This window comes from Sinohyriopsis cumingii, chromosome 12 (assembly GCF_028554795.1).
Source record: "Sinohyriopsis cumingii isolate HCF-2022 chromosome 12, ASM2855479v2, whole genome shotgun sequence".
Taxonomy (NCBI): domain Eukaryota; kingdom Metazoa; phylum Mollusca; class Bivalvia; order Unionida; family Unionidae; genus Sinohyriopsis; species Sinohyriopsis cumingii.
In genome coordinates, this window is record NC_142972.1 from 113806523 (window position 1) to 113832259 (window position 25737).

Genomic DNA, 25737 nt, shown 5'->3' on the forward strand with positions numbered 1-25737 from the left:
CTGACTGCTTACCTGATATGATCTCATTGGTCCCAATGGAACAGGTTTTTATAACTTTCTGCAAAACTCCAAATCCACTTAATAGTGCAAGGCAAAAGCTGCCTGTTTTGATGTTTTTGTCCTGTTTTAGATGGTGAAAATGGCAGTCAATACATAACTCTTTGATGCATTTATATGTAGCTGGGGTTAACCTAGTATTAAACTGCAATGAACAATACAGAATGCCCATTATTCCTATCTTCAGCTGGTATTGTACTGTCAGTGAACTGTACAGAATGCCCATTGTTCCTGTCTCCACCTGGTATTATACTGCCAATGAACTATACAGAATATTCATTATTCCTATCTCCACCTGGTATTGTACTGTCAATGAACAATACAGAATGTCCATTATTCCTATCTCCACCTGGTATTGTACTGTCAATGAACTATACAGAATGCCCATTATTCCTATCAACACCTGGTATTGTACTGTCAATGAACAATACAGAATGCCCATTATTCCTATCAACACCTGGTATTGTACTGTCAATGAACTGTACAGAATGCCCATTATTCCTATCAACACCTGGTATTGTACTGTCAATGAACAATACAGAATGCCCATTATTCCTATCAACACCTGGTATTGTACTGTCAATGAACTATACAGAATGCCTATTATTCCTATCAACACCTGGTATTGTACTGTCAATGAACAATACAGAATGCCCATTATTCCTATCAACACCTGGTATTGTACTGTCAATGAACAATACAGAATGTCCATTATTCCTATCTCCACCTGGTATTGTACTGTCAGTGAACTATACAGAATGCCCATTATTCCTATCAACACCTGGTATTGTACTGTCAATGAACAATACAGAATGCCCATTATTCCTATCAACACCTGGTATTGTACTGTCAATGAACAATACAGAATGCCCATTATTCCTATCTTCAGCTGGTATTGTACTGTCAGTGAACTGTACAGAATGCCCATTGTTCCTATCTCCACCTGGTATTATACTGCCAATGAACTATACAGAATATTCATTATTCCTATCTCCACCTGGTATTGTACTGTCAATGAACAATACAGAATGTCCATTATTCCTATCTCCACCTGGTATTGTACTGTCAATGAACTATACAGAATGCCCATTATTCCTATCAACACCTGGTATTGTACTGTCAATGAACTATACAGAATGCCCATTATTCCTATCAACACCTGGTATTGTACTGTCAATGAACAATACAGAATGTCCATTGTTCCTATCTCCACCTGGTATTGTACTGTCAATGAACAATACAGAATGTCCATTGTTCCTATCTCCACCTGGTATTATACTGCCAATGAACTATACAGAATGTCCATTATTCCTATCTCCACCTGGTATTGTACTGTCAATGAACTATACAGAATGCCCATTATTCCTATCTCCACATGGTATTATGCTGTCAATGAACAATATAGAATGCCCATTATTCCTATCTTCAGCTGGTATTGTACTGTCAATGAATTATCCAGAATGTCCATTATTCCTATCTCCACCTGGTATTGTACTGTCAATGAACTATACAGAATGCCCATTATTCTATCTCCACATGGTATTATGCTGTCAATAAATAATACAGAATGTGCATTATTCCTATCTCCACCTGGTATTGTACTGTCAGTGAACTATACAGAATGCCCATTATTCCTATCTCCACATGGTATTATACTGTCAATGAACCATACAGAATGCCCATTATTCTATCTCCACCTGGTATTATGCTGTCAATGAACTATACAGAATGTCCATTATTCCTATCTTCAGCTGGTATTATACTGTCAATGTACTATACAGAATACCCATTATTACTATCTTCACCTGGTATTATACTGTCGATGAACTATACAGAATGTCCATTATTCCTATCTTCAGCTGGTATTATACTGTCAATGTACTATGAAGAACCCCTAGTTTCTGTAGCTTCTCCTTATATTAAACCAGAAATGAACTCTGAAGGGCCTAGGCTGTTCTATCATCACCTGGTATTAAACTAGCAATATTATGAACCCTGGTATTAAACTAGCAATATTATGAACCCTGGTATTAAACTGGCAATATTATGAACCCTGGTATTAAACTAGCAATAGTATGAACCCTGGTATTAAACTAGCAATAGTATGAACCCTGGTATTAAACTAGCAATATTATGAACCCTGGTATTAAACTAGCAATATTATGAACCCTGGTATTAAACTGGCAATATTATGAACCCTGGTATTAAACTAGCAATATTATGAACCCTGGTATTAAACTGGCAATAGTATGAACCCTGGTATTAAACTAGCAATAGTATGAACCCTGGTATTAAACTAGCAATAGTATGAACCCTGGTATTAAACTAGCAATATTATGAACCCTGGTATTAAACTGGCAATATTATGAACCCTGGTATTAAACTAGCAATAGTATGAACCCTGGTATTAAACTAGCAATAGTATGAACCCTGGTATTAAACTAGCAATAGTATGAACCCTGGTATTAAACTAGCAATAGTATGAACCCTGGTATTAAACTAGCAATATTATGAACCCTGGTATTAAACTAGCAATATTATGAACCCTGGTATTAAATTGGCAATGACCTATGAAGAGCCCCCACTATTTCTATTTTCTATTAGAGGAAATGATTGTAAGTTCATTAACCCATATTCTGTATGTTAACAAAATCTGATAGTTATACTGATTCAATTTTAATCTTTGAATAAAATACAGCTATATGAAAGACAGGTCCCTTTCTTGTGGCTATGTATAAGACAGGTCCCTTGTTGCTATGTGAAAGACAAGTCCCTTTATGGTAGCTACATGTAAGACAGGTCCCTCTCTTGATTCTTTGTGCAAGACAGGTCACTTTTTGCTATGTGAAAGACAGTCCCTTTCTTATAACTATGTGTAAGAAAGGTCCCATGTTGCTATAAGAAAGACAGGTCCCCTTCTTGTAGCTATGTGAAAGACATGTCCCATGTTGCTTTGTGAAAAACAGGTCCCTTATTGATATGTGAAAGACATGTCCCTTGCTGCTTTGTGTAAGATAGATCCCTTGTTGCTTGAGGAAGACATGTCTGTTGCAGTGTGAAAGATGTGTCCCTTTTTGTCACTGCAAAAAGATGAGGTTACTAGAGCCAAATAATATGTTAGATAATTTTGTATTCCTTATGATATGTTACTTGACTAGATCATGCAAGATGTACCCTCATGCAAGTACAAGACCCTTCAAAACAAACCAAGGAACCCACCACCAAAATATAGAAAGTTGGCATTGATGGTCTAGTGCTGAGATTAAAAAATAATCAAAATAATGACACAACAAAAGCAATCACTGATATGGTCAAGTGTTACTGCTATAATTTTGGTCAACAGATTTTCTTTTAATGTAAGTACACTAGTCCCTTTGTCATATTCTTCAACAAAGGTCTCGTATTATTACAATGATATCAAGGTTTTATATTCTATTGAGCTGGCTTTCTCATTTTTCCATAATTTAAATTAGTTGGTTTTTGTCATTTTTATCTACAGTTTAGAAGAACTGGTTTGCTCGTTTTTCAAGTTTTTATGAACTGGATTTTCTCATTTTTTCTACAGTTTAAATGAGCTTGCTTTTCTCATTTTCAACAGTTTTAATGAGTTGGATTTTTTCATTTCTCTGCAGTTTAAATGAGATGGCTTTTCTCATTATTCAGCCATTTAAATTAGCTGGAGTTTCTCATTTTTTCAATAGGTTAAATGAGCCCACTTTTCTCATTTGTCAACGGTTTCAATGAACTGGATTTTTCTCCACAATTTAAATGAGCTGGCTTTTCGCTTATTCAAAAATTTAAATTAGCAGGATTTTCTCATTATTCAAAAATTTAAATTAGCAGGATTTTCTGCTATTTAAATGAGCTGGCTTTCTAATTTTTCAACAATATAAACCAGCTGGATTTTCTCACTTTTCTACAGTGTAAATCAGGTGGATTTTCTCACTTTTCTACAGTGTAAATCAGGTGGATTTTCTCACTTTTCTACAGTTTAAATCAGCTGGATTTTCTCACTTTTTTACAGTTGAAATCAGCTGGATTTATTCTCATTTTATTACAGCTAATTTCCTTTTTTTTCTCTGTATTTATTTAATTCCTTTTCCTTGACAGAGAAGAAAGAATGGATGCCCGAGACAGAGCCAATTGGTTTCTTCCCACCTGCTTCAGCTGCCAAAAAACCAAACCCAAAAGAGCCACTGAAGGCACCATTCCCAATTAGACCTGGGGGATTAATTCCAAACTCCATTCTGGTAAAATTACTTTGGCCCCCAGAAGTCAAACAAGACCTGAAAGCCAAGAGAAAGAAAGAGTGGACACTACCTACTATCTCTGTAGAGCAACTGGCTGAAATATCCAAATCGAAACAGGTAATTAATGTGTAGCTAATACAACACTGTATTGATGGATCATCATTTCTGTGTAGCTGACACTACCCTGTATTGGTAGAAGAATCATCACTGCTTAGCTAACACCACCCTGTATTCATGAAGCATCATTACTACATAGCTAACACCACCCTTTTTTGATAGTGGAACAATAACTTTGCCTTAGTGTATTAACAAAATTCATTCATTTATTGACTGTTTAATTCACTTTGATTCATTTTAAACAATTACTTAATTTTTAGTGGAAGTAAACAATTTACATTCTGTTAAATTTGTACTGTATTTACCAGCGTGTAATTCAAATGAAACTGAGCAGTGAATACCAGGGTGTATGCTGTTTACTTGAAAACATAAGTACAACAAATAGTGTAAAACCTGATCTACTCTTAAGATTATGCAAAATTACTACCTCATAAGATACATTCTAATTAGTTGACTACTTGGAACTATTTTGGAAAATTATTCATTTCTCTTTATGGGATGCTATGTTTCACTAAGAGAATTTTACCTGTTCCAGTGAATACTACAGCTTTCTCCCAATATAACATAGCAGTCAGGGTCCATAACTGCAGACCACATTATATACCGAACAACAGTATAGCAAAACTGGACAAAAAGTTGCATATACTTGTGTTGGGGGGGGTTGTTCATAAAAACCATTAATCCAAATAGAACAAACAGCAATCACTCACATGATGTGTGGTTCCTACTAAAAGTGTTTCTTGTTTTTAGGTTTTTTTAGACCAGGTTGTTCTTGTTTTTGTTTTTTTTAAAGAAAAAAAAGTCTGTAATATTTGTCAGCTGTGTAATTGTCAAGGGTTCAATGTCCTTGGTTTCTAGCCACATCAGTCCTTGAATGCTAATATGGCTTCAGAAATAGCATTTGGTGTTTCGGGGGGTCATTCTGGTCACTTTCAATAGTAGATCCTAGTTCCTGTTGATCAGGATCTAAATTTTATATTTTGGCACCTAGAAAAAACAGGACAATGTCAGTATCATTCTTAAATTAAAAAGTGGGATAGTCCTCACAAATTTTGATCCATTGATGAACATCTTCAAATGATTTAAAATATAGCACAGCTTTAACTTCTTCAACATTCTCAAAGAATCCCTTAAAACTCTGAATTCTATTGACAATGTAAGCATTCCTTTTCCAGGACATCTCCACTGCAAGATTAAATGCCTTAATTCACTTGAAAACACTGTGAAGATTAAACTCATTTCACTTAATTGTTTGAATGGACCTTATATGTATATCTCATTTCACTTAATTGTTTGAATGGACCTTATTTTTATAACTCATTTCACTTAATTGTTTGAATGGACCTTATATGTATATCTCATTTCTCTTAATTATTTGAATGGACCTTATATTTTTATCTCATTTCACTTAATTGTTTGAATGGACCTTATTTGTAGCTACATTACATAAATGAACACCTATCTCTCCTGGGCTGCGCTGCAAGAGATAGTAGAAATCAGCAGCAAGTTCAAGAGACATGCCACTGCTAATTCTTTCTTTGATCTGTTTCCTTATGTCAATAAACAATGGTCATCAATAAGCTGGTCTTCTGTATAATCAGTGAGCTGTGTTGACAGAGATAAAGTCACTGATCTTTAGTGGTAAAGACAAATTTGACTGTCCTGTGTATTTATGGCTTATTAGAGATCTAGGTAATTTCAGGATTTCAATAGCAATACAATATCTTACTTTGCCTGAATACAACAGTGACTAATTAGAGTTATATCATGACTTTAAAAACATGTTCTGGTAATGTCCAAATCAAATAGTAGTTTTTAGTGTAAAGGTTTCAGCTGGTACTTGTCAAAAATAGTCATTTAATTTTTTTTAAATTAAATTTTTTTATATTTTTGATCTTGTGGTTCATAGTGCTACAGCATTGTATGCAGAATCATGTTATAGTGGAGTGTGTTATAATGTTAAGAGTTGTATTGGCACTTGCCTTTGTTATATGATTTTACATGATGTCATGTGATGTAATAAAACTATTATTGCCTAAAACTGTGTGCAGTCTGCCCACACTTTTCTCTGGTGGTGTATGGTGCTTTCACTTAGCTTGGGCACTATACTGCACTAAACAAAACTATAAGAGAACAGCTCTACAAGTTAATAGATCCTAATCTGTGTTTTTCAGTGTATGTCATGTACTAATGAATATAATACATTTGAACTCTTATTGGTCCTAATAATAACAATAATAATAATAATAATAATAATAATAACTATAACAATAATAATAATAATAATAACATTAATAATGATAATAATAATAACATTATTATTATTATTATTATGAATATCCAACTTGGCCTGGGGGCCCTGAATGGCCTAGTGGTCTAAAGTGCTCTCCATTACAGATCACTGCCATCTCACCTCTGTCTGCATGGGTTCGAGTCTAGGATTCAGCCAATGTGGGTATGTAAGAAAGCTTGCCAGGAGCTTCTCGTGGGTTAGTGTTTCTTTCCAGGGTTTACCCGGGTTTTTCCTCCACCATTAATACTGGCCACCATGTATAGCCTATCGTGTGCTGAAAAATGGCGTTAAACCCCACAACAACATGAACTTGGTCTAGTTGGTCCTAAATGAAAATGGTGCCACTTGGACATTCAACTTGGTCTAGTTGGTCCTGAATGAAAATGGTGCCACTTGAACATTCAACTTGGTCTAGTTGGTCCTGAATGAAAATGGTGCCACTTGAACATCCAACTTGGTCTAGTTGGTCCTGAATGAAAATGGTGCCACTTGAACATCCAACTTGGTCTAGTTGGTCCTGAATGAAAATGGTGCCACTTGAACATCCAACTTGGTCTAGTTGGTCCTGAATGAAAATGGTGCCACTTGGACATCCAACTTGGTCTAGTTGGTCCTGAATGAAAATGGTGCCACTTGAACATCCAACTTGGTCTAGTTGGTCCTGAATGAAAATGGTGCCACTTGAACATCCAACTTGGTCTAGTTGGTCCTGAATGAAAATGGTGCCACTTGAACATTCAACTTGGTCTAGTTGGTCCTGAATGAAAATGGTGCCACTTGAACATCCAACTTGGTCTAGTTGGTCCTGAATGAAAATGGTGCCACTTGGACATCCAACTTGGTCTAGTTGGTCCTGAATGAAAATGGTGCCACTTGAACATCCAACTTGGTCTAGTTGGTCCTGAATGAAAATGGTGCCACTTGAACATCCAACTTGGTCTAGTTGGTCCTGAATGAAAATGGTGCCACTTGGACATTCAACTTGGTCTAGTTGGTCCTGAATGAAATTGGTGCCACTTGAACATCCAACTTGGTCTAGTTGGTCCTGAATGAAAATGGTGCCACTTGAACATCCAACTTGGTCTAGTTGGTCCTGAATGAAAATGGTGCCACTTGAACATTCAACTTGGTCTAGTTGGTCCTGAATGAAAATGGTGCCACTTGAACATCCAATTTGGTCTAGTTGGTCCTGAATGAAAATGGTAGCACATGGACATACAAGGGCTGTTGGGTCCTAAATGAAAATGATGTCACTTGGACATCCAACTTGGTCTGGTTAGTCTTGAAAATGGTGTCACTTGGACATCCAACTTGGTGATACATTTGTAGTGCTATTACATCATGGAGAGAATGGACGTGTGAAAAATTTGTAGTGATATTACATCACAGAGAAAATGGGCCTATGATTTACTTGTTCTATTAAATCACAGATACAATAGACCTATGATACAATTGTAGTTCTATTAAATCATGGATACAATAAACCTATGATACATTTGTAGTTCTATTAAATCATAGAGACAATAGACCTATGATACAGTTGTAGTGATAGTACATCATGGAGAAAATGGACCTATGAGACATTTATAGTATTCTTACATTAAAGAGAGAATGGACTTAAGATACACTTGAAGTGCTATTACATCATGGAGAGAATGGACCTATGATACACTTGTAGTGCTATTACATCATGGAGAGAATGGACCTATGATACACTTGTAGTGCTATTACATCATGGAGAGAATGGACCTATGATACACTTGTAGTGCTATTACATCATGGAGAGAATGGACCTATGATACACTTGTAGTGCTATTACATCATGGAGATAATGGACCTATGATACACTTCTAGTGCTATTACATCACATAGACATTGGATCTCTGATACACTTATACAGTAAAACCTGTCATGAGCGACCTCTGCTATGAGCGACCACCTGTCATGTCCGACCACAATCGTAATGCACGGATCGATTTTACTATATAAATGCTCTGTTATGAACGACCACCTGCTGAACGCGACCAGCGACCACGATTTCTTGGCAAAATATGCATTTTGACACTGCTATGAACGACCGCATAGCCAAAAAATCAAAACAGATTGACACCACTGACCTTAACTTAATCCTTTGTAAACATTAGAGCTCGGGATAAATGTAGTATGCAAACAAAGTGCACATCAAATAACACTATAGTTGAACAACCATATATCGGGATAAACACCTCTAACCATCATTTAATCCTTTGTAACAAAGACGGTAAAAATAGCAAAGATTGCTCTAATAAAGTATTTAAAAATAATTTGTCTTGCTACAGTACCAGTTTTGTGAAATTTACAACTCCAGCGTACGGTGTCATTTGTAAACTGCAGTAAACCAGACTAAAGTACATGTCACTAACCGCCATTGTAGTGCCGAAGTCATGTGAATAGCCAGTAAGAGTAACATCAAAGGGAGTAATGATGGATATACGCAGTCAATTTAGAGGTTTGTATTTTTTCTTTATCTGTATGAAAACTCACAAAACGCCGGTAGTCCTTATGTCCAAGTGAGAAATCGTTTGAAAGGACTTCAGTGTTGGTTTGAGTACGTCGTTTGCTTTCCAGTTAATCCATAATGCCTGAAGGGTGAATGAGCTCATTGTCTTTAATACTAGTAAGTGAGAATCATTTCCGGATTTTTTTAAAATTATTTTTTATTTCTTTTGTTAGTGTTTCACCAAGCCACAATCTGTTTACGTGGGTGCAGATGGTCGGAACATTTGTTTATCGAGCTATAACGCTGTTGATTTAAATAAATGTACAGTATTGTTTCCTGATGAGTTAATTATGTCTTTTGGTTTCATTCATTGGTACATAATATATATTTATTTCACAATTCCCCAAAACCTGATCAAAACCTATAGTCTTTATAACGTCAACACTAATAACAACGGCAGAATCTCCACTGAAAAAAAGAAAAATTTTAACACTGGAAGAAAGGATTAATGTCATTGAAAGAAATGAAAAAGGTGAGACCACTCGCAAAATAGCAGTCAGCTTAAGCGTCGGTAAAACGCAAGTTCAAAATGTAATCAAAGACAAGAAGTCCATTAGAAACGAATGGCAGAAAGGTGCACAAGCACAGAGGAAATATGCCACGGCACGACGGACAGTTTACGGAGATCTGAACGAGCGAGTATGGGAGTGGTTTTGTGTTGCAAGGAGTAAAAACATACCAGTAAGTGGAAAGTTGATTCAGGAAAAGGCAATAATTGAGATACATCTTCAGACCAAATAGCTGAGTAAAACATGTCAACAAAGAAGTATAATGGATTTCTTTTAAAAAAAACAGTGAATAAGTGTATAAAATAAGATATATACATCAGATCTAACTGTTCATTTTTTGTACATATTAATGTGATGTTGAAATATAAATTTTATTTTCGTTGTTTGATAGATGTATATCTTTATTATATAAAGATATTTTGAGAGGAATGCATGCATTATTTAACAAGATTCATGAATAAAGGATATGATACATGTACAGTGAGTATGGGTATTATTTATTTTTCAACAATGCTAACTATTGACCCTGAAAACCAGTCCATTTTCACACACCTCTTATGAGAGACCACCTGTCTTGAGAGACCGCTTTTGGTTGGCAGAAGGGGCGGTCTCTCATAACAGGTTTTACTGTAGTGCTATTACATCATTGAGAGAATGGACCTATGATACACTTGCAACTTTTCTCTGCTACTGAACATTGATAATGGCACTCCTAGATTATTAATATCCTCGGATAATAACACTCCTACATAATGGATGTATATAGATAATGGCACTCCTAGATAATATATGTTGATAATGGCACTCCTAGATAATTAGTAGACTTAAATAATGGCACTTCTGTATACTTAATATATATAGATAATGGCACTCCTAGATAATATATGTTGATAATGGAACTCCTAGAAACTTAAGTGGAATGCTTTGAAAGGTGCCATCTACAGCACATCCATGTCCACATTTGGCAAGAAGGAACGGCCCAGTCAGGACTGGTTCAGTGCTCACCTTTCAGGGATGAAACCAATAACTGAGGACAAATGAAAAGACTTCGTAGCTTACAAAAAATGTCCCAATGAATGAATGCTTGCTGCCCTCAGAAGTGCCCGAAGTATCACCCAACACATTGCTAGACAGTGCACAAAAGAGTATTGGCAACAACTCTGTGAAGAATCCAGCAAAGTGCCGAGTTTGGAAACATCCAAGGTATGTACAGTGGCATCAAGAAGGCTCAAGGCCCTACAGTGAAAGGGGTTGCCACCCTGAAATCTCTGATGGGAGAGAAGATAACAGACCGTGAGCAACAGTTGGCCAGATGGGTGGAGCACTACCCAGAGCTATACTCTTGAGAAACGTCAGTCACCGTTGTGGCCCTTAGCAGCATACAGAAACTGCCCATCATGGTGGAGCTCGACAAAGTGCCCACCTTAGAGGAGTTCAGCAAAGCCATCGACTCCCTCCCAAACGACAAAGCACCAGATAGCGGCAGCATCCCATCTGAAGCTATCAAACATGGGAAACCGACATTGCTTCAGCCGCTGCATGAGCTACTCTGCCACTGCTGGGAGGAAGGAGCAGTCCCCCAATCCATGCGCGACAATACCATTGTGACCATTTACAAAAACAAGGGTGACTGCAGTGACTGTAACAATTACAGAGGGATCTCCTCCTGAGCATTGTTGGCAAAGTGTATGCCCGCATCATCCTCAACAGGCTGCAGCTGATGGCAGACCGTATGTACCCAGAATCACAGTACAGCTTCAGAGCAGGTAGGTCAACAACAGACATGATCTTCTCCCTCCAACAACTCAAAAGAAGAGCAGAGAGCAAGGTCAGCCACTTAACATGATGTTCATCGACCTCACTAAGGCCTTCGACCTGGTCAGCAGGAAGGGCCTATTTAAACTTCTCAGGAAGATCGGCTGCCCCTCAGAAATCTGCAGCAGGATAATTTCTTTCAATGCCGATATAAAGGGAACAGTCCTGTAAAATGGATCCTCCTCAGACTCCTTCCCTATCAACAGCGGCGTGAAGCAGGGCTGCATGCTGGTGCCAACCCTTTTTGGGATCTTCTTCTCCCTGCTCCTTTCCTATGCCTTCAACTCGTCCACTGATGGCATATATCTGCACACCAGGTCCAATGGGAGGCTGTTCAGCCTGGCACAACTGTGCTGAAAGACCAAAGTGAGGTCGGTGCTCATCAGGGAGATGCTCTTTGCGGATGATGCGGCTCTTGTGACCCACATCGAGAATTCCCTCCAGAGACTGGGAGACCGTTTTGCTGATGCCTGCAAGCAGTTCAGGCTCACCATCAGTCTGAGCAGGACAAATGTCAGTGTGCAAGATGCCACCTCTGCCCCTTCCATCAAAATCAATGGTGTCACCCTGGAAGTAGTCAACAACTTTACTTACCTGGAGTCAACCATCAGCAAAACTCTCTTGCTCAATGTGGAGCTGGACAGAAGACTTGAAAAGGCAAACACCATCATGGCATGACTAGCAAAAAGGGTGTGGGAAAACAACATACTGACAGAGCACACCAAGATCCAAGTTACCAGGCCTGCATTCTCAGCACCCTCCTATATGGAAGTAAGACCAGGAGCACCTATATGAGGCAAGAGCATTGGCTCAACTCCTTCCATATATGGTGCCTAAAATTTTTCCTGAAAATCAGCTGACAAAACCATGTCCCACACAGCGAGATCCTGTAGCATGCAAGTATCCCAGCATGTACTCCCTGCTGAGCAAGTGCTGCCTTCAGTGGCTGGGACACGTCCAGAGCATGGAGGATGGGAGGCTGCTAGAAGACATCCTATATGGTCAGCTGGCCACTGGCACCAGAAGAGTCAGCCGCCCCTCACTCTGTTTCAAGGATGTGTGCAAGAGGGACATGAAGGCATGTGACATTTAACCCAATGGCTGGGAAGTGCAGCCAAGGACTGAGGCAACTGGAGACAGATGGTCTGTAAGGGCATAGCAGTTGCTGATGTGAGGAGAGGCCAGTTGGCGGCAGAGAAACGTGAGAGAAAGAAGAGCGCAGCAGCAACCACAGCAACTCAGACTTCCCAGTATGTCTGCACCAGCTGCATTAGGGACTGTCACTCATGCATAGGCCTGCTTAGCTAAAGCAGACATTGCCAAATCCCCAGAGACAGACAACACTCCAAGGGCGCTACTCGCATGGTCTCTCGAGACTGAGCCACCAATGATGATGATGAGATACTTTATACACTTAGATAATGGCACTCCTATATACATATGTTGATAATGGCACTCCTAGATAATTAATAGACTTAAATAATGGCACTCCTAGATAATTAATAGACTTAGATAATGGCACTCCTAAATACCTAATATATATTGATAATGGCAGTTCTAGATACTTAATAGACTTGGATAATGGCACTCCTATAAACTTAATATATGTTGATAATGGCATACCTAGATAATTAATAGACTTAAATAATGGCACTCCTAGATACTTAATCGAATTAGATAATGGCAATCCTAGATACTTGATAGACTTAATGGTACTCCTAGATACTTAATATATGTTGATAATGGAACTCCTAGATACTTAATATATGTTGATAATGGTACTCCTTGATACTTAAGGTATGTTGATAAGGGCAATCCTAGATACCTAATAGAATTAGATAATGGCACTCAGAGATATTTAATAGACTTAGATAATGGTACTCCTAGATACTTAATATATGTTGATAATGGCACTCCTAGATACCTAATATATGTTGATAATGGCACTCCTAGATATGTAATAGACTTAGATAATGGCACTTCAAAATACCTAATATGTGTTGCTAATGGCACTCCTAGATAATTAAAAGACTTAGATAATGGCACTCCAAAGTACCTAATATATGTTGATAATGGCACTTATAGATACTTAATAGACTTAGATAATGGCACTCCAAAATACCTAATATATGTTGATAATGGCACTCCTAGATAAGAATAGACTTAGATAATGGCACTCCAAAATACCTAATATGTGTTGCTAATAGCACTCCTAGATAATTAAAAGACTTAGATAATGGCACTCCTGAGTACCTAATATATGTTGATAATGGCACTTCTAGGTAATTAATAGACTTAGATAATGGCACTCCAAAACACCTAATATGTGTTGATAATGGCACTTCTAGATAATTAAAAGACTTAGATAATGGCACTCCAAAATACCTAATATGTGTTGCTAATGGCACTTCTAGATAATTAAAAGACTTAGATAATGGCACTCCTAAGTACCAAATATATGTTGATAATGGCACTTCTAGGTAATTAATAGACTTAGATAATGGCACTCCTAGATACCTAATATATGTTGATAATGGCACTTCTAGATAAATAATAGACTTAGATAATGGTTCTCTAGTAAAAGAAAACAAGTCAGAAAAAGTTGTAGAAAACCTCACAATAGTATGAAAAGTTTGCAGTCTGTTGTTGGTCAGTTATTTCCTTGTCACATTTGTATGGTCCTAACAGAAGTGTTACAACTACATGTTGCATGCCACAGCATACACTATTTTCAAAGAGAAATGACCAGTAAAATTATAATGGATTTCTACCCTATTTTTTCTGCAATTACAAAAGAATGGTTTATAAACAGGCCTCACCACCTACATATTTTCATTTATGCAAATGAGACTGAGTATAACTTAGAGCAAACTATTGATTGGATATTATTCAGAAATATTTACTGAGTAAAGTCAGTTTGTTAATTTACTTTGCACAGTTATAGCTTTGATCATTTAAAATGTAATGTTGTGATTTTTTTAAAAACATACATAATAAGTACCTATTTAATTATCAGTCATTTTTAAATGTCATTGCTTTAGGCTGTTGGAGAAGGAGAAGGAAAGGAGGTCACATTTGCTGAGGATGAGGACTTAGAAGGAAGGGTGTTAGTGATGGATGATTACAAAGATGATGAAGACATGCAGCAAGAGATCACTGTGGCTTCTCCAGACCAGCTTACGGGGATACTGAAAAAAGACAAGTCTAAATTGTCAGAGGAGTCATCAGTACTGTCAAAGTTTAAAGAAATTTTAGAAAAATCACCATCTCCAAAGGTCAGTCGGAAATAATTTTAACTGAATTGGAACGAAAAAGTCATATACAAGTCTCTTTTATAGAAGTCATATTGTTTTCCCTTTCCTTTTTAATGACCTTTTATTATCTAATTTATAATTGTCTGTGTGCTTACTCAAACAATCTGAAAGATTTAATTGTCTATATGCTTACTCAAACAGTCTGAAAGATATTTCAGAAAAAGGAAATAAGTTCTTTTTTCTCCAGTTGAGATGATTTTAATGTTATAATATTATAATAACTTTTCAGCCAGCTGAATCCCCTGTCACCACTGAGTCTGACAAGTTGCAAGCCAAAACCCCAGAAAAGTCCACCCTATCTGGCAAGCTTCCACACCCTTCACAATCATCAACCATCCCCAAGGATCTTAAAGCACAAAAACAGCCAGTAAAATTTGCTCCTCGCCCACCACCTGAGGAAAAAGCCAAGTCTCCAACAACACGCCCTACAGCAGCTCCAGTGGCCGCAAGGGCTCACACTCCCAGTCCACTTCCACCACGATCATCGACCCCACTGCCACAGTTCATTACACAATTCATTGGCAGGGAATGGTTTGACAAGTTCTACCCTAACTGTAATGAATCAGTAAGTTAATTTCAGTCAGTATTCTTAATGTACAAGGTCAGTATTCCATTATATAGACATTTTATGGATTATTAAAAGCACTTTTGCAACAAACTGTCATGCTATCAAGATAAAGGTTTTGGCAGTAGACTTTACTTCCTGCAGAAATATATGTGATCAACTGGCCGTTCCACAAACTTGATGCATTCAGAGTATGCAGGAATTGCTATGTTTGTATTGTTATGCACCACCTGTCCCTACAAGGAGTTCATTGTCTGGGGATTTGTGGGTGAGGTACACATGCTGACAGGCAGCCTTTTTAATAAATACTCTATATGATTCCAAGAAAAGGAAACATTATAAATATCTCACCAGTTATGTTTATCACTTGAATTGTGTTAATGCAATTTTACCTGACTCCTCCAAGTCAGTGCATCCGTTTTGTCTGATAATCATAACCTGGATTAATAATTTTGATCATAATAATCTTGATGTGGATCATAATAGTCTTTATATGGATCATAATAGTCTTGATATGGATCATAATAATCTTGATGTGGATCATAATAGTCTTGATGTGGATCATAATAGTCTTGATATGGATCATAATAGTCTTGATGTGGATCATAATAGTTATGATGTGAATCATATTAGTCATGATGTGGATTATAATAGTTTTGATGTGGATCATAAAAGTCTTAAATATGGATCACAATATTCATGATGTGAATCATAATAGTCTTGATGTGGATCATAATAGTCTTGATGTGGATCATAATAGTTTTGGTGTGGATCATAATAGTTTTGGTGTGGATCATAATAGTCTTGATGTGGATCATAATAGTCATAATAGTCTTGATGTGGATCATAGTAGTCTTGATGTGGATCATAATAGTCTTGATGTGAATCATATTAGTCATAATGTGGATTATAATAGTTTTGATGTGGATCATAATAGTCTTGATGTGAATCATAATAGTCTTGATATGGATCATAATAGTCTTGATGTGGATCATAATAGTCTTGATGTGAATCATAATAGTCATGATGTGAATCATAATAGTCATGATGTGGATCATAATAGTCATGATGTGAATCATAATAGTCTTGATGTGGATCATAATCTTGATGTGGATCATAATAGTCTTGATATGGATCATACTAGTCTTGATGTGGATCATAATAGTCATGATGTGGATCATAATAGTCATGATGTGAATCATAATAGTCTTGATGTGAATCATGATAGTCTTAATATGGATCATAATAGTCTTGATGTGAATCATAATAGTTTAGATGTGGATCATAATAGTCTTGATGTGGATCATAATAGTCTTGATATGGATCATACTAGTCTTGATGTGAATCATAATAGTCATGATGTGAATCATAATAGTCTTGATGTGAATCATGATAGTCTTAATATGGATCATAATAGTCTTGATGTGAATCATAATAGTTTAGATGTGGATCATAATAGTCTTGATGTGAATTATAATAGTTTTGATGTGGATCATAATAGTCTTGATGTGGACTCTTCACCATACATAAAATGCAGATTTCAAACTGGTTGTAGTTCTTTCAATTCTAAACTTGTACTGCTTTACTTATCAGACCTTGCCCAAGCCATGGACACTGGAAAACTTTGTCAACATGCTTCTGCGTCTGATTCGTATTGGTGATTATTCTGAGAAGGTTTCCATAGTGGATGCTTTGGCCATGCTACATGCTCAGGAAGAGTTCTCAGATGCCCTTGTCCACTCAGTGTGTAAAACCATCAGCAGTGTTCTGAACCACCACAAGGATCCTCCAACATGCATGAGGTCTGATCAGAAGAATTTCATCTTATCATCACTGAAAACAATGCAGAAATTAGGCTTGCAGGATAAAGACTTCTTCACAGAACTACTAGTGCAGTTTCTGGATGGAGATAAGGAAGTCAGGTGAGATAATAATCAAGGTACATGTTTAAATGTTAGTTTTATCTCATTGAATAATAGAGTTTTGATTTATTTTATACCCTCCCCACTTTCATTCTTTTATAAATATGGCAGGAGCATTATAAAAATGGGTTTGTTAATGGGTTTGTTTATATGACCTGTATTTGCATCCCCAAAAATATTGTGTCTGCAACTACTCTGACATCTCTTCAGGGACTGTTTTTGAAAAATGGCAGATATTGTTAATATGAGGTGAACAATGTTTATATTGATCTGTTGTCACTCTCTTAAAATTTTCCACAATTATTTCCCTTTTATGTTTATTGTGTATTATAATTCTTGTATGAATCTAGTCAAAAAAAATTTGATGTGCTTATTGTTCATACATTATGCTTGGATGTGTCTTTCCAGAGTTATGCCTTTCTTTGGTGTTAACTAATGTGTTTTGCCAGAGTTATGCCTTTCTTTGGTATTAACTGATTTATTTTATCAGAGTTATGCCTGTCTTTGGTGTTAATGTTGTGCTTTGCCAGAGTTATGCCTTTTTTGGTGTTAATGATGTGTTTTGCCCAAGTTATGCTTTTTTTAGTGTTAACTGTTGTGTTTTGCCACAGTTATGTCTTTTTTAGTGTTAACTGATGTGTTTTGCCAGAATTATGCCTTTCTTTGGTGTTAATGATGTGTTTGGCAGAGTTATGCTTTTTTATAAAAATTTAACTGGATATCTTATTTAGATGATTATTCTTGTGTATGCAACAGGTTCTACAACTCTTGATGAATTACCATAAAACTAGCCAGGTATTTTTGACATCAGATGAGCATGTCCATTGTGTTGTGCAGACATGCCAGACACACATACCTGACCCATGCATACCTCATGAAAGGTTAAAAATAGCAGCATTGTGAACTGTGCTACTGTCCATATTCTTGAAAAGTACATAATTTATAAAACAGTGAGACAGAAATTTTACAATGTCAGTTTGATCAAGCAAGATTTCAATGATATTCCATGAGAATTTTTTTTTCGACTTTTCCCCCAAAATGTCATTTAAATAATAAATCACATCATATATTTTTGGGGACTTTATCCTTTTAACCTTCTGTTTTGTTTTGTATATTTTTTGAAGAACTTTGGCAACTTTTACCGTATATCTTAATTTCTTAAGCATAATTGGTTATTTTGAACCTGTGTATTTGTACAGCCTGTGTATTTGTACCATTGTTGTAATTGCTTTTGCTTTTATTTCGAAGAGTTTCACATCTACAGTTTTGCAGTGTTATGCTTTATAATTCTTTAGAACTAAACTTTCATTGGCACTGTAACCAAGATTGTGCTGACATGCATTAAAACACATCAGTGTTACACCCTTTCTGGGGTATTTATTTTCATTTACTATACACAAGAATTCTTGTATGGTAATCTAGTCCCACAGTTTGTGACAAATTGCCTGAAACAATGAATTACCTAACATTTAATGAGTTACATGAATCTTAATGAATTGCCTGAAACTTAATGTATTGCCTAAAACTTAATGTATTGCCTAAAACTTAATGAATTGCCTAAAATGTAATGAATTACATGAATCTTAATGAATTGCCTAAAACTTAATCAACTGCCTAAAACTTAATATATTGCCTGAAATGTAATGAGTTACATCAAACATAAAGAACTGTGTTGAATATAATAAACTGCCTGAAACTTAAAATATTGCCTGAAATATGGCAGATATTATCAACATCAAGTAAATATGTTCTATTCTCATGCTTGATGCCTTTTTTAAAAAAAAGGTAGAGTTATGTCCCATTTTTGTTATCCGTTGTAAATGTTCTATTACATGTTTATGAATATGTTCTACCATACTTATTGCTGTCTTCTACTTGTACCAATAATTCAAAAATTTCTAACTGTATGATGAGACAAAAGTACAATAGTACTCATTAATAACATACTCAGGTGTAGAGAATAACAACTTGCCTGTGCAAGTCCAAAATTTTCTTATATAGCCATTATATTTTTTCTAGTCTTAAATACAATTCTGGTATTTACCACACAATAGTACTTATATCATGTATGTCATATGGTTTTAAATTATAACTGTGTTCCATTGTTAAGAATTTAGAAATGGAAACACTAATCAGATATGGAAACACTATGTTTTAGATTTCCATTACCTCTTATAAATATGGTTATCAAACATGGACATTTACCTGTGATTTAAAGGACTGCTATAAGGATATAGCATTGTCTCAGATACAAGCTGGCTAGCAAGTTACCAATTGTATTGCATTATCTCAGATACAAGCTGGCCAGCAAGTTACCAATTGTATTGCATTATCTCAGATACAAGCTGGCCAGCAAGTTACCAATTGTATTGCATTATCTCAGATACAATCTGGCCAGCAAGTTACCAATTGTATTGCATTATCTCAGATACAAGCAGGCCAACAAGTTACCAATTGTATTGCATTATCATGGATACTGGTAAAGGTTGACCAGCTAGTTACCAATTGTATTGTGGTATATCAGATATAAGCTGGCCAGCTAGTTACCAATTGTATTTTGGTATCTCAGATACAAGCTGGCCAACAAGTTACCAATTGCATTATCTTGGATACCAGTACAAGTTGAACCAGCTAGAAGCTGACCAGCTAGTTACCAATTATATTGTGGTATCTCAGATACAAGTTGACCAGCTAGTTACTAATTATGATGCATTATCTCAGATACAAGCTGCCAGCTAGTTACCAGTTGTATTACATTATCTTGGATACCAGTACAAGCTGACCAGCTCGAAGCTGACCAGCTAGTTACCAATTATATTGTGGTATCTCAGATACAAACTGACCAGCTAGTTACTAATTATGATGCATTATCTCAGATACAAGCTGACCAGCTAGTTACTAATTATGATGCATTATCTCAGATACAAACTGACCAGCTAGTTACTAATTATGATGCATTATCTCTGATGCAAGCTGACGCAGATTACCAGTTAAATTACATTATTCAGATACAAGCTGACCAACAGTTTACCAATTTGACTGTCATTAATAAAGTGTCATTTCTAGTATTGGACTGGCTTATTTCTCATTCAATTGTCAGATTTCTAGTATAGGTGTGGCTTATTTCTCATATGCTTTTGTCAGATTTATAGTATAGGACTGGCTTATTTCTCATATTCTTTTGTCTGATTTCCGGTGTAGGACTGGTTTATTTCTCATATTCTATTGTTGGATTTCTAGTATAGGACTGGTTTATTTCTGATATTCTTTTGTCAGATTTCTTGTGTAGGACTGGTTTATTTCTGATATTCTTTTGTCAGATTTCTTTTGTAGGACTGGTTTATTTCTAATATTCTTTTGTCATATTTCTAGTATAGGCCTTACTTATTTCTCATATTCTTTTGTCAGATTTCTAGTATAGGTCTGGCTTATTTCTCATATTCTTTTGTCAGATTTCTAGTATAGGACTGGCTTATTTCTCATATTCTTTTGTCTGATTTCTAGTGTAGGACTGGTTTATTTTCATATTCTATTGTCAAATTTCTAGTATAGGACTGGTTTATTTCTGATATTCTTTTGTCTGATTTCTTATGTAGGACTGGTTTATTTCTGATATTCTTGTCAGATTTCTAGTATAGGCCTGACTTATTTCTGATATTCTTTTGTCAGATATTTTGTAATTTTTGTGACAATTGTCTCTCCTTAGGTTCTTTCTTTTTTAACTATAACTCTGCCACATGCTGTGTCCATATTAGGGAGCCATTCAGTTTGTTACCCCATCCAAATTACTTACTGCTCATGGCCATTTTATATCTTATGGGGACTTTTATTCTGAAGTTATTGGGTAGATTTATTGACAGCGGTATAGGAAGTTATTGGGTAGATTTATTGACAACAGTATAGGAAGTTATTGGGTAGATTTATTGACAACAGTATAGGAAGTTATTGGGTAGATTTACTGATGACAGTATAGGAAGGTATTGGGTAGACTTATATACCATAGTAAAGAATTTATTGGGTAGACTTATTTACTACAGTATTGAAGTTAATGGGGTAGATTTATTGATTACAGTATTGGAAGTTATTGGGTAGATTTATTGACTACAGTATTGGAAGTTATTGGTTAGATTTAGTGACTACAGTATAGAAAGTTATTGGGTAGATTTATTGACTACAGTATTGGAAGTTATTGGGTAGATTTATTGACTACAGTATTGGAAGTTATTGTTTAGATTTATTGAATACAGTATCGGAAGTTATTGGGTAGATTTATTGACTACAGTATGGGATGTTATTATTGGGTAGACTTATTTACTACAGTAAGGAAGTTAATGGGGTAGATTTATTGACTACAGTATTGGAAGTTATTGGATAGATTTATTGACTACAGCATTGGAAGTTGGGTAGACTTATTGACTGCAGTATTGGAGGTTATTTGATAGATTTATGGACTGCTGTACTGAAATTTATTAGGTAGATCTATTGACTGCAGTATTGGAATTTATTGGGTAGATTTATTGACTACAGTATTGAAGTTATTGGGTAGATTTATTGACTACAGTATAGGAAGTTATTGGGTAGATTTATTGACTACAGTATTGGAATTTATTGGGTAGATTTATTGACTACAGTATTGGAATTTATTGGGTAGATTTATTGACTGCAGTATTGGAGGTTTTTTAATAGATTTATTGGCTGCAATAAGGAAGTTATTGGGTACATTTATTGACTACAGTAAGGAAGTTATTGGGTCGATTTATTGACCTCAGTATTGGAATATATTGGGTAGATTTATTGACTGCAGTAAGGAAGTTATTGGGTAGACTTATTGACTACAGTAAGGAAGTTATTGGGTAGATTTATTGACTACAGTATTGAAGTTATTGGGTAGATTTATTGACTACAGTATAGGAAGTTATTGGGTAGATTTATTGACTACAGTATTGGAATTTATTGGGTAGATTTATTGACTACAGTATTGGAATTTATTGGGTAGATTTATTGACTGCAGTATTGGAGGTTTTTTAATAGATTTATTGGCTGCAATAAGGAAGTTATTGGGTACATTTATTGACTACAGTAAGGAAGTTATTGGGTAGATTTATTGACTACAGTAAGGAAGTTATTGGATAGATTTATTGACTGCAGTATTGGAGGTTTTTTAATAGATTTATTGGCTGCAATAAGGAAGTTATTGGGTAGATTTATTGACTACAGTAAGGAAGTTATTGGGTAGATTTATTGACTACAGTATTGGAAGTTATTGGATAGATTTATTGACTTCAGTATTGGAAGTTATTGGGTAGACCTATTGACTACAGTAAGGAAGTTATTGGGTAGATTTATTGACTACAGTATTGGAATTTATTGGGTAGATTTATTGACTGCAGTATTGGAGGTTTTTTAATAGATTTATTGGCTGCAATAAGGAAGTTATTGGGTACATTTATTGACTACAGTAAGGAAGTTATTGGGTCGATTTATTGACCTCAGTATTGGAATATATTGGGTAGATTTATTGACTGCAGTAAGGAAGTTATTGGGTAGACTTATTGACTGCAGTAAGGAAGTTATTGGGTAGATTTATTGACTACAGTATAGGAATTTATTGCGTAGATTTATTGACTACAGTATTGGAATTTATTGGGTAGGCTTATTGACTGCAGTATTGGAGGTTATTTGATAGATTTATTGACTGCAGTACTGAAATTTATTAGGTAGATCTATTGACTGCAGTATTCAAATTTATTGGGTAGATTTATTGACTGCAGTATTGAAGTTATTCGGTAGATTTATTTACTACAGTATTGGAATTTATTGGGTAGATCTATTGACTACAGTGTAGGAAGTTATTGGGTAGATTTATTTACTGTAGTAAGGAAGTTATTGGGTAGATTTATTGACTACAGTATAGGAAGTTATTGGGTAGACTTATTTACTACAGTAAGGAAGTTATTGGTTAGATTTATTGACTACAGTATTGGAATTTATTGGGTAGACCTATTGACTACAGTATAGGAAGTTATTGGGTAGATTTATTTACTGTAGTAAGGAAGTTTCTGGGTAGATTTATTGACTACAGTATAGGAAGTTATTGGGTAGATTTATTGGCAACACTATAGGAAGTTATTGGGTAGATTTATTGACTACAGTATAGGAAGTTATTGGGTAGATTTATTGGCAACACTATAGGAAGTTATTGGGTAGATTTATTGACTACAGTATAGGAAGTTATTGGGTAGATTTATTGACTACAGTATTGGAAGTTATTGGGTAGATTTACTGACTACAGTAAGGAAGTTATTGGGTAGATTTATTGACTACAGTATTGGAAGTTATTGGATAGATTTATTGACTTCAGTATTGGAAGTTATTGGGTAGACCTATTGACTACAGTAAGGAAGTTATTGGGTAGATTTATTGACTACAGTATTGGAATTTATTGGGTAGATTTATTGACTGCAGTATTGGAGGTTTTTTAATAGATTTATTGGCTGCAATAAGGAAGTTATTGGGTACATTTATTGACTACAGTAAGGAAGTTATTGGGTCGATTTATTGACCTCAGTATTGGAATATATTGGGTAGATTTATTGACTGCAGTAAGGAAGTTATTGGGTAGACTTATTGACTGCAGTAAGGAAGTTATTGGGTAGATTTATTGACTACAGTATAGGAATTTATTGCGTAGATTTATTGACTACAGTATTGGAATTTATTGGGTAGGCTTATTGACTGCAGTATTGGAGGTTATTTGATAGATTTATTGACTGCAGTACTGAAATTTATTAGGTAGATCTATTGACTGCAGTATTCAAATTTATTGGGTAGATTTATTGACTGCAGTATTGAAGTTATTCGGTAGATTTATTTACTACAGTATTGGAATTTATTGGGTAGATCTATTGACTACAGTGTAGGAAGTTATTGGGTAGATTTATTTACTGTAGTAAGGAAGTTATTGGGTAGATTTATTGACTACAGTATAGGAAGTTATTGGGTAGACTTATTTACTACAGTAAGGAAGTTATTGGTTAGATTTATTGACTACAGTATTGGAATTTATTGGGTAGACCTATTGACTACAGTATAGGAAGTTATTGGGTAGATTTATTTACTGTAGTAAGGAAGTTTCTGGGTAGATTTATTGACTACAGTATAGGAAGTTATTGGGTAGATTTATTGGCAACACTATAGGAAGTTATTGGGTAGATTTATTGACTACAGTATAGGAAGTTATTGGGTAGATTTATTGGCAACACTATAGGAAGTTATTGGGTAGATTTATTGACTACAGTATAGGAAGTTATTGGGTAGATTTATTGACTACAGTATTGGAAGTTATTGGGTAGATTTACTGACTACAGTATTGGAATTTATTGGGTAGACCTATTGACTACAGTATAGGAAGTTATTGGGTAGATTTATTTACTGTAGTAAGGAAGTTTCTGGGTAGATTTATTGACTACAGTATAGGAAGTTATTGGGTAGATTTATTGGCAACACTATAGGAAGTTATTGGGTAGATTTATTGACTACAGTATAGGAAGTTATTGGGTAGACTTATATACCACAGTAAGGAAGTTATTGGGTAGATTTACTGACTACGGTATTGGAAGTTATTGGGTAGATTTATTGACTACAGTATTGGAAGTTATTGGGTAGATTTATTGACTACAGTATTGGAAGTTATTGGGTAAACCTATTGACTACAGTATAGGAAGTTATTGGGTAGACTTATTTGCTACAGTAAGGAAGTTATTGGGTAGATTTATTGACTACAGTATTGGAAGTTATTGGATAGATTTATTGACTACAGTATTGGAAGCTATTGGGTAGACCTATTGACTACAGTATAGGAAGTTATTGGGTAGATTTATTTACTACAGTAAGGGAGTTATTGGGTAGATTTACTGACTACAGTATTGGAATTTATAGGGTAGATTTATTGGCAACACTATAGGAAGTTATTGGGTAGATTTATTGGCAACATTATAGGAAGTTATTGGGTAGGTTTGGTAACAATAGTGTAGGAAGTTATGGGGTAGATTTGTTGACAACAGCTGAAAAAGTTGTTTTCCTTGTAATAAGTTAATGGCTATATCTTCTTGTTCATAAACACAGTTCAGAGAGTCAAATTATTTGTGAAGCATGGAACCATAATAAAACTACATCACATAATAAAAGTACATCATCATGGTATATTTGTTTATTTTTTATGTAATTGTTATCAGCCAATCATAATAAAGCAATCTAGTCTTATGAATCCAAAATAAATTGTTCCCTAGATATATGTTGGATGAAGGCATTGAAATGGTCAGATTATGGTACACAGGGTGGCTAATTAAACAATATT

General features: G+C 35.5%; 1 protein-coding gene across 3 annotated transcripts in view; it reads left to right on the plus strand.

The window, feature by feature from the left end:
- LOC149787277 (uncharacterized) overlaps positions 1–25737 on the plus strand; it is a 137129-nt gene that overhangs the window by 92645 nt on the left and 18747 nt on the right. For all 3 annotated transcript variants that reach the window (XM_089977802.1, XM_089977801.1, XM_089977803.1), the window contains 4 exons: positions 4168–4424; positions 14622–14855; positions 15124–15459; positions 17053–17381. In XM_089977802.1, the coding sequence (XP_089833928.1) occupies positions 4168–4424; positions 14622–14855; positions 15124–15459; positions 17053–17381 (1156 nt within the window). The remainder of the gene's footprint in view (positions 1–4167; positions 4425–14621; positions 14856–15123; positions 15460–17052; positions 17382–25737) is intronic.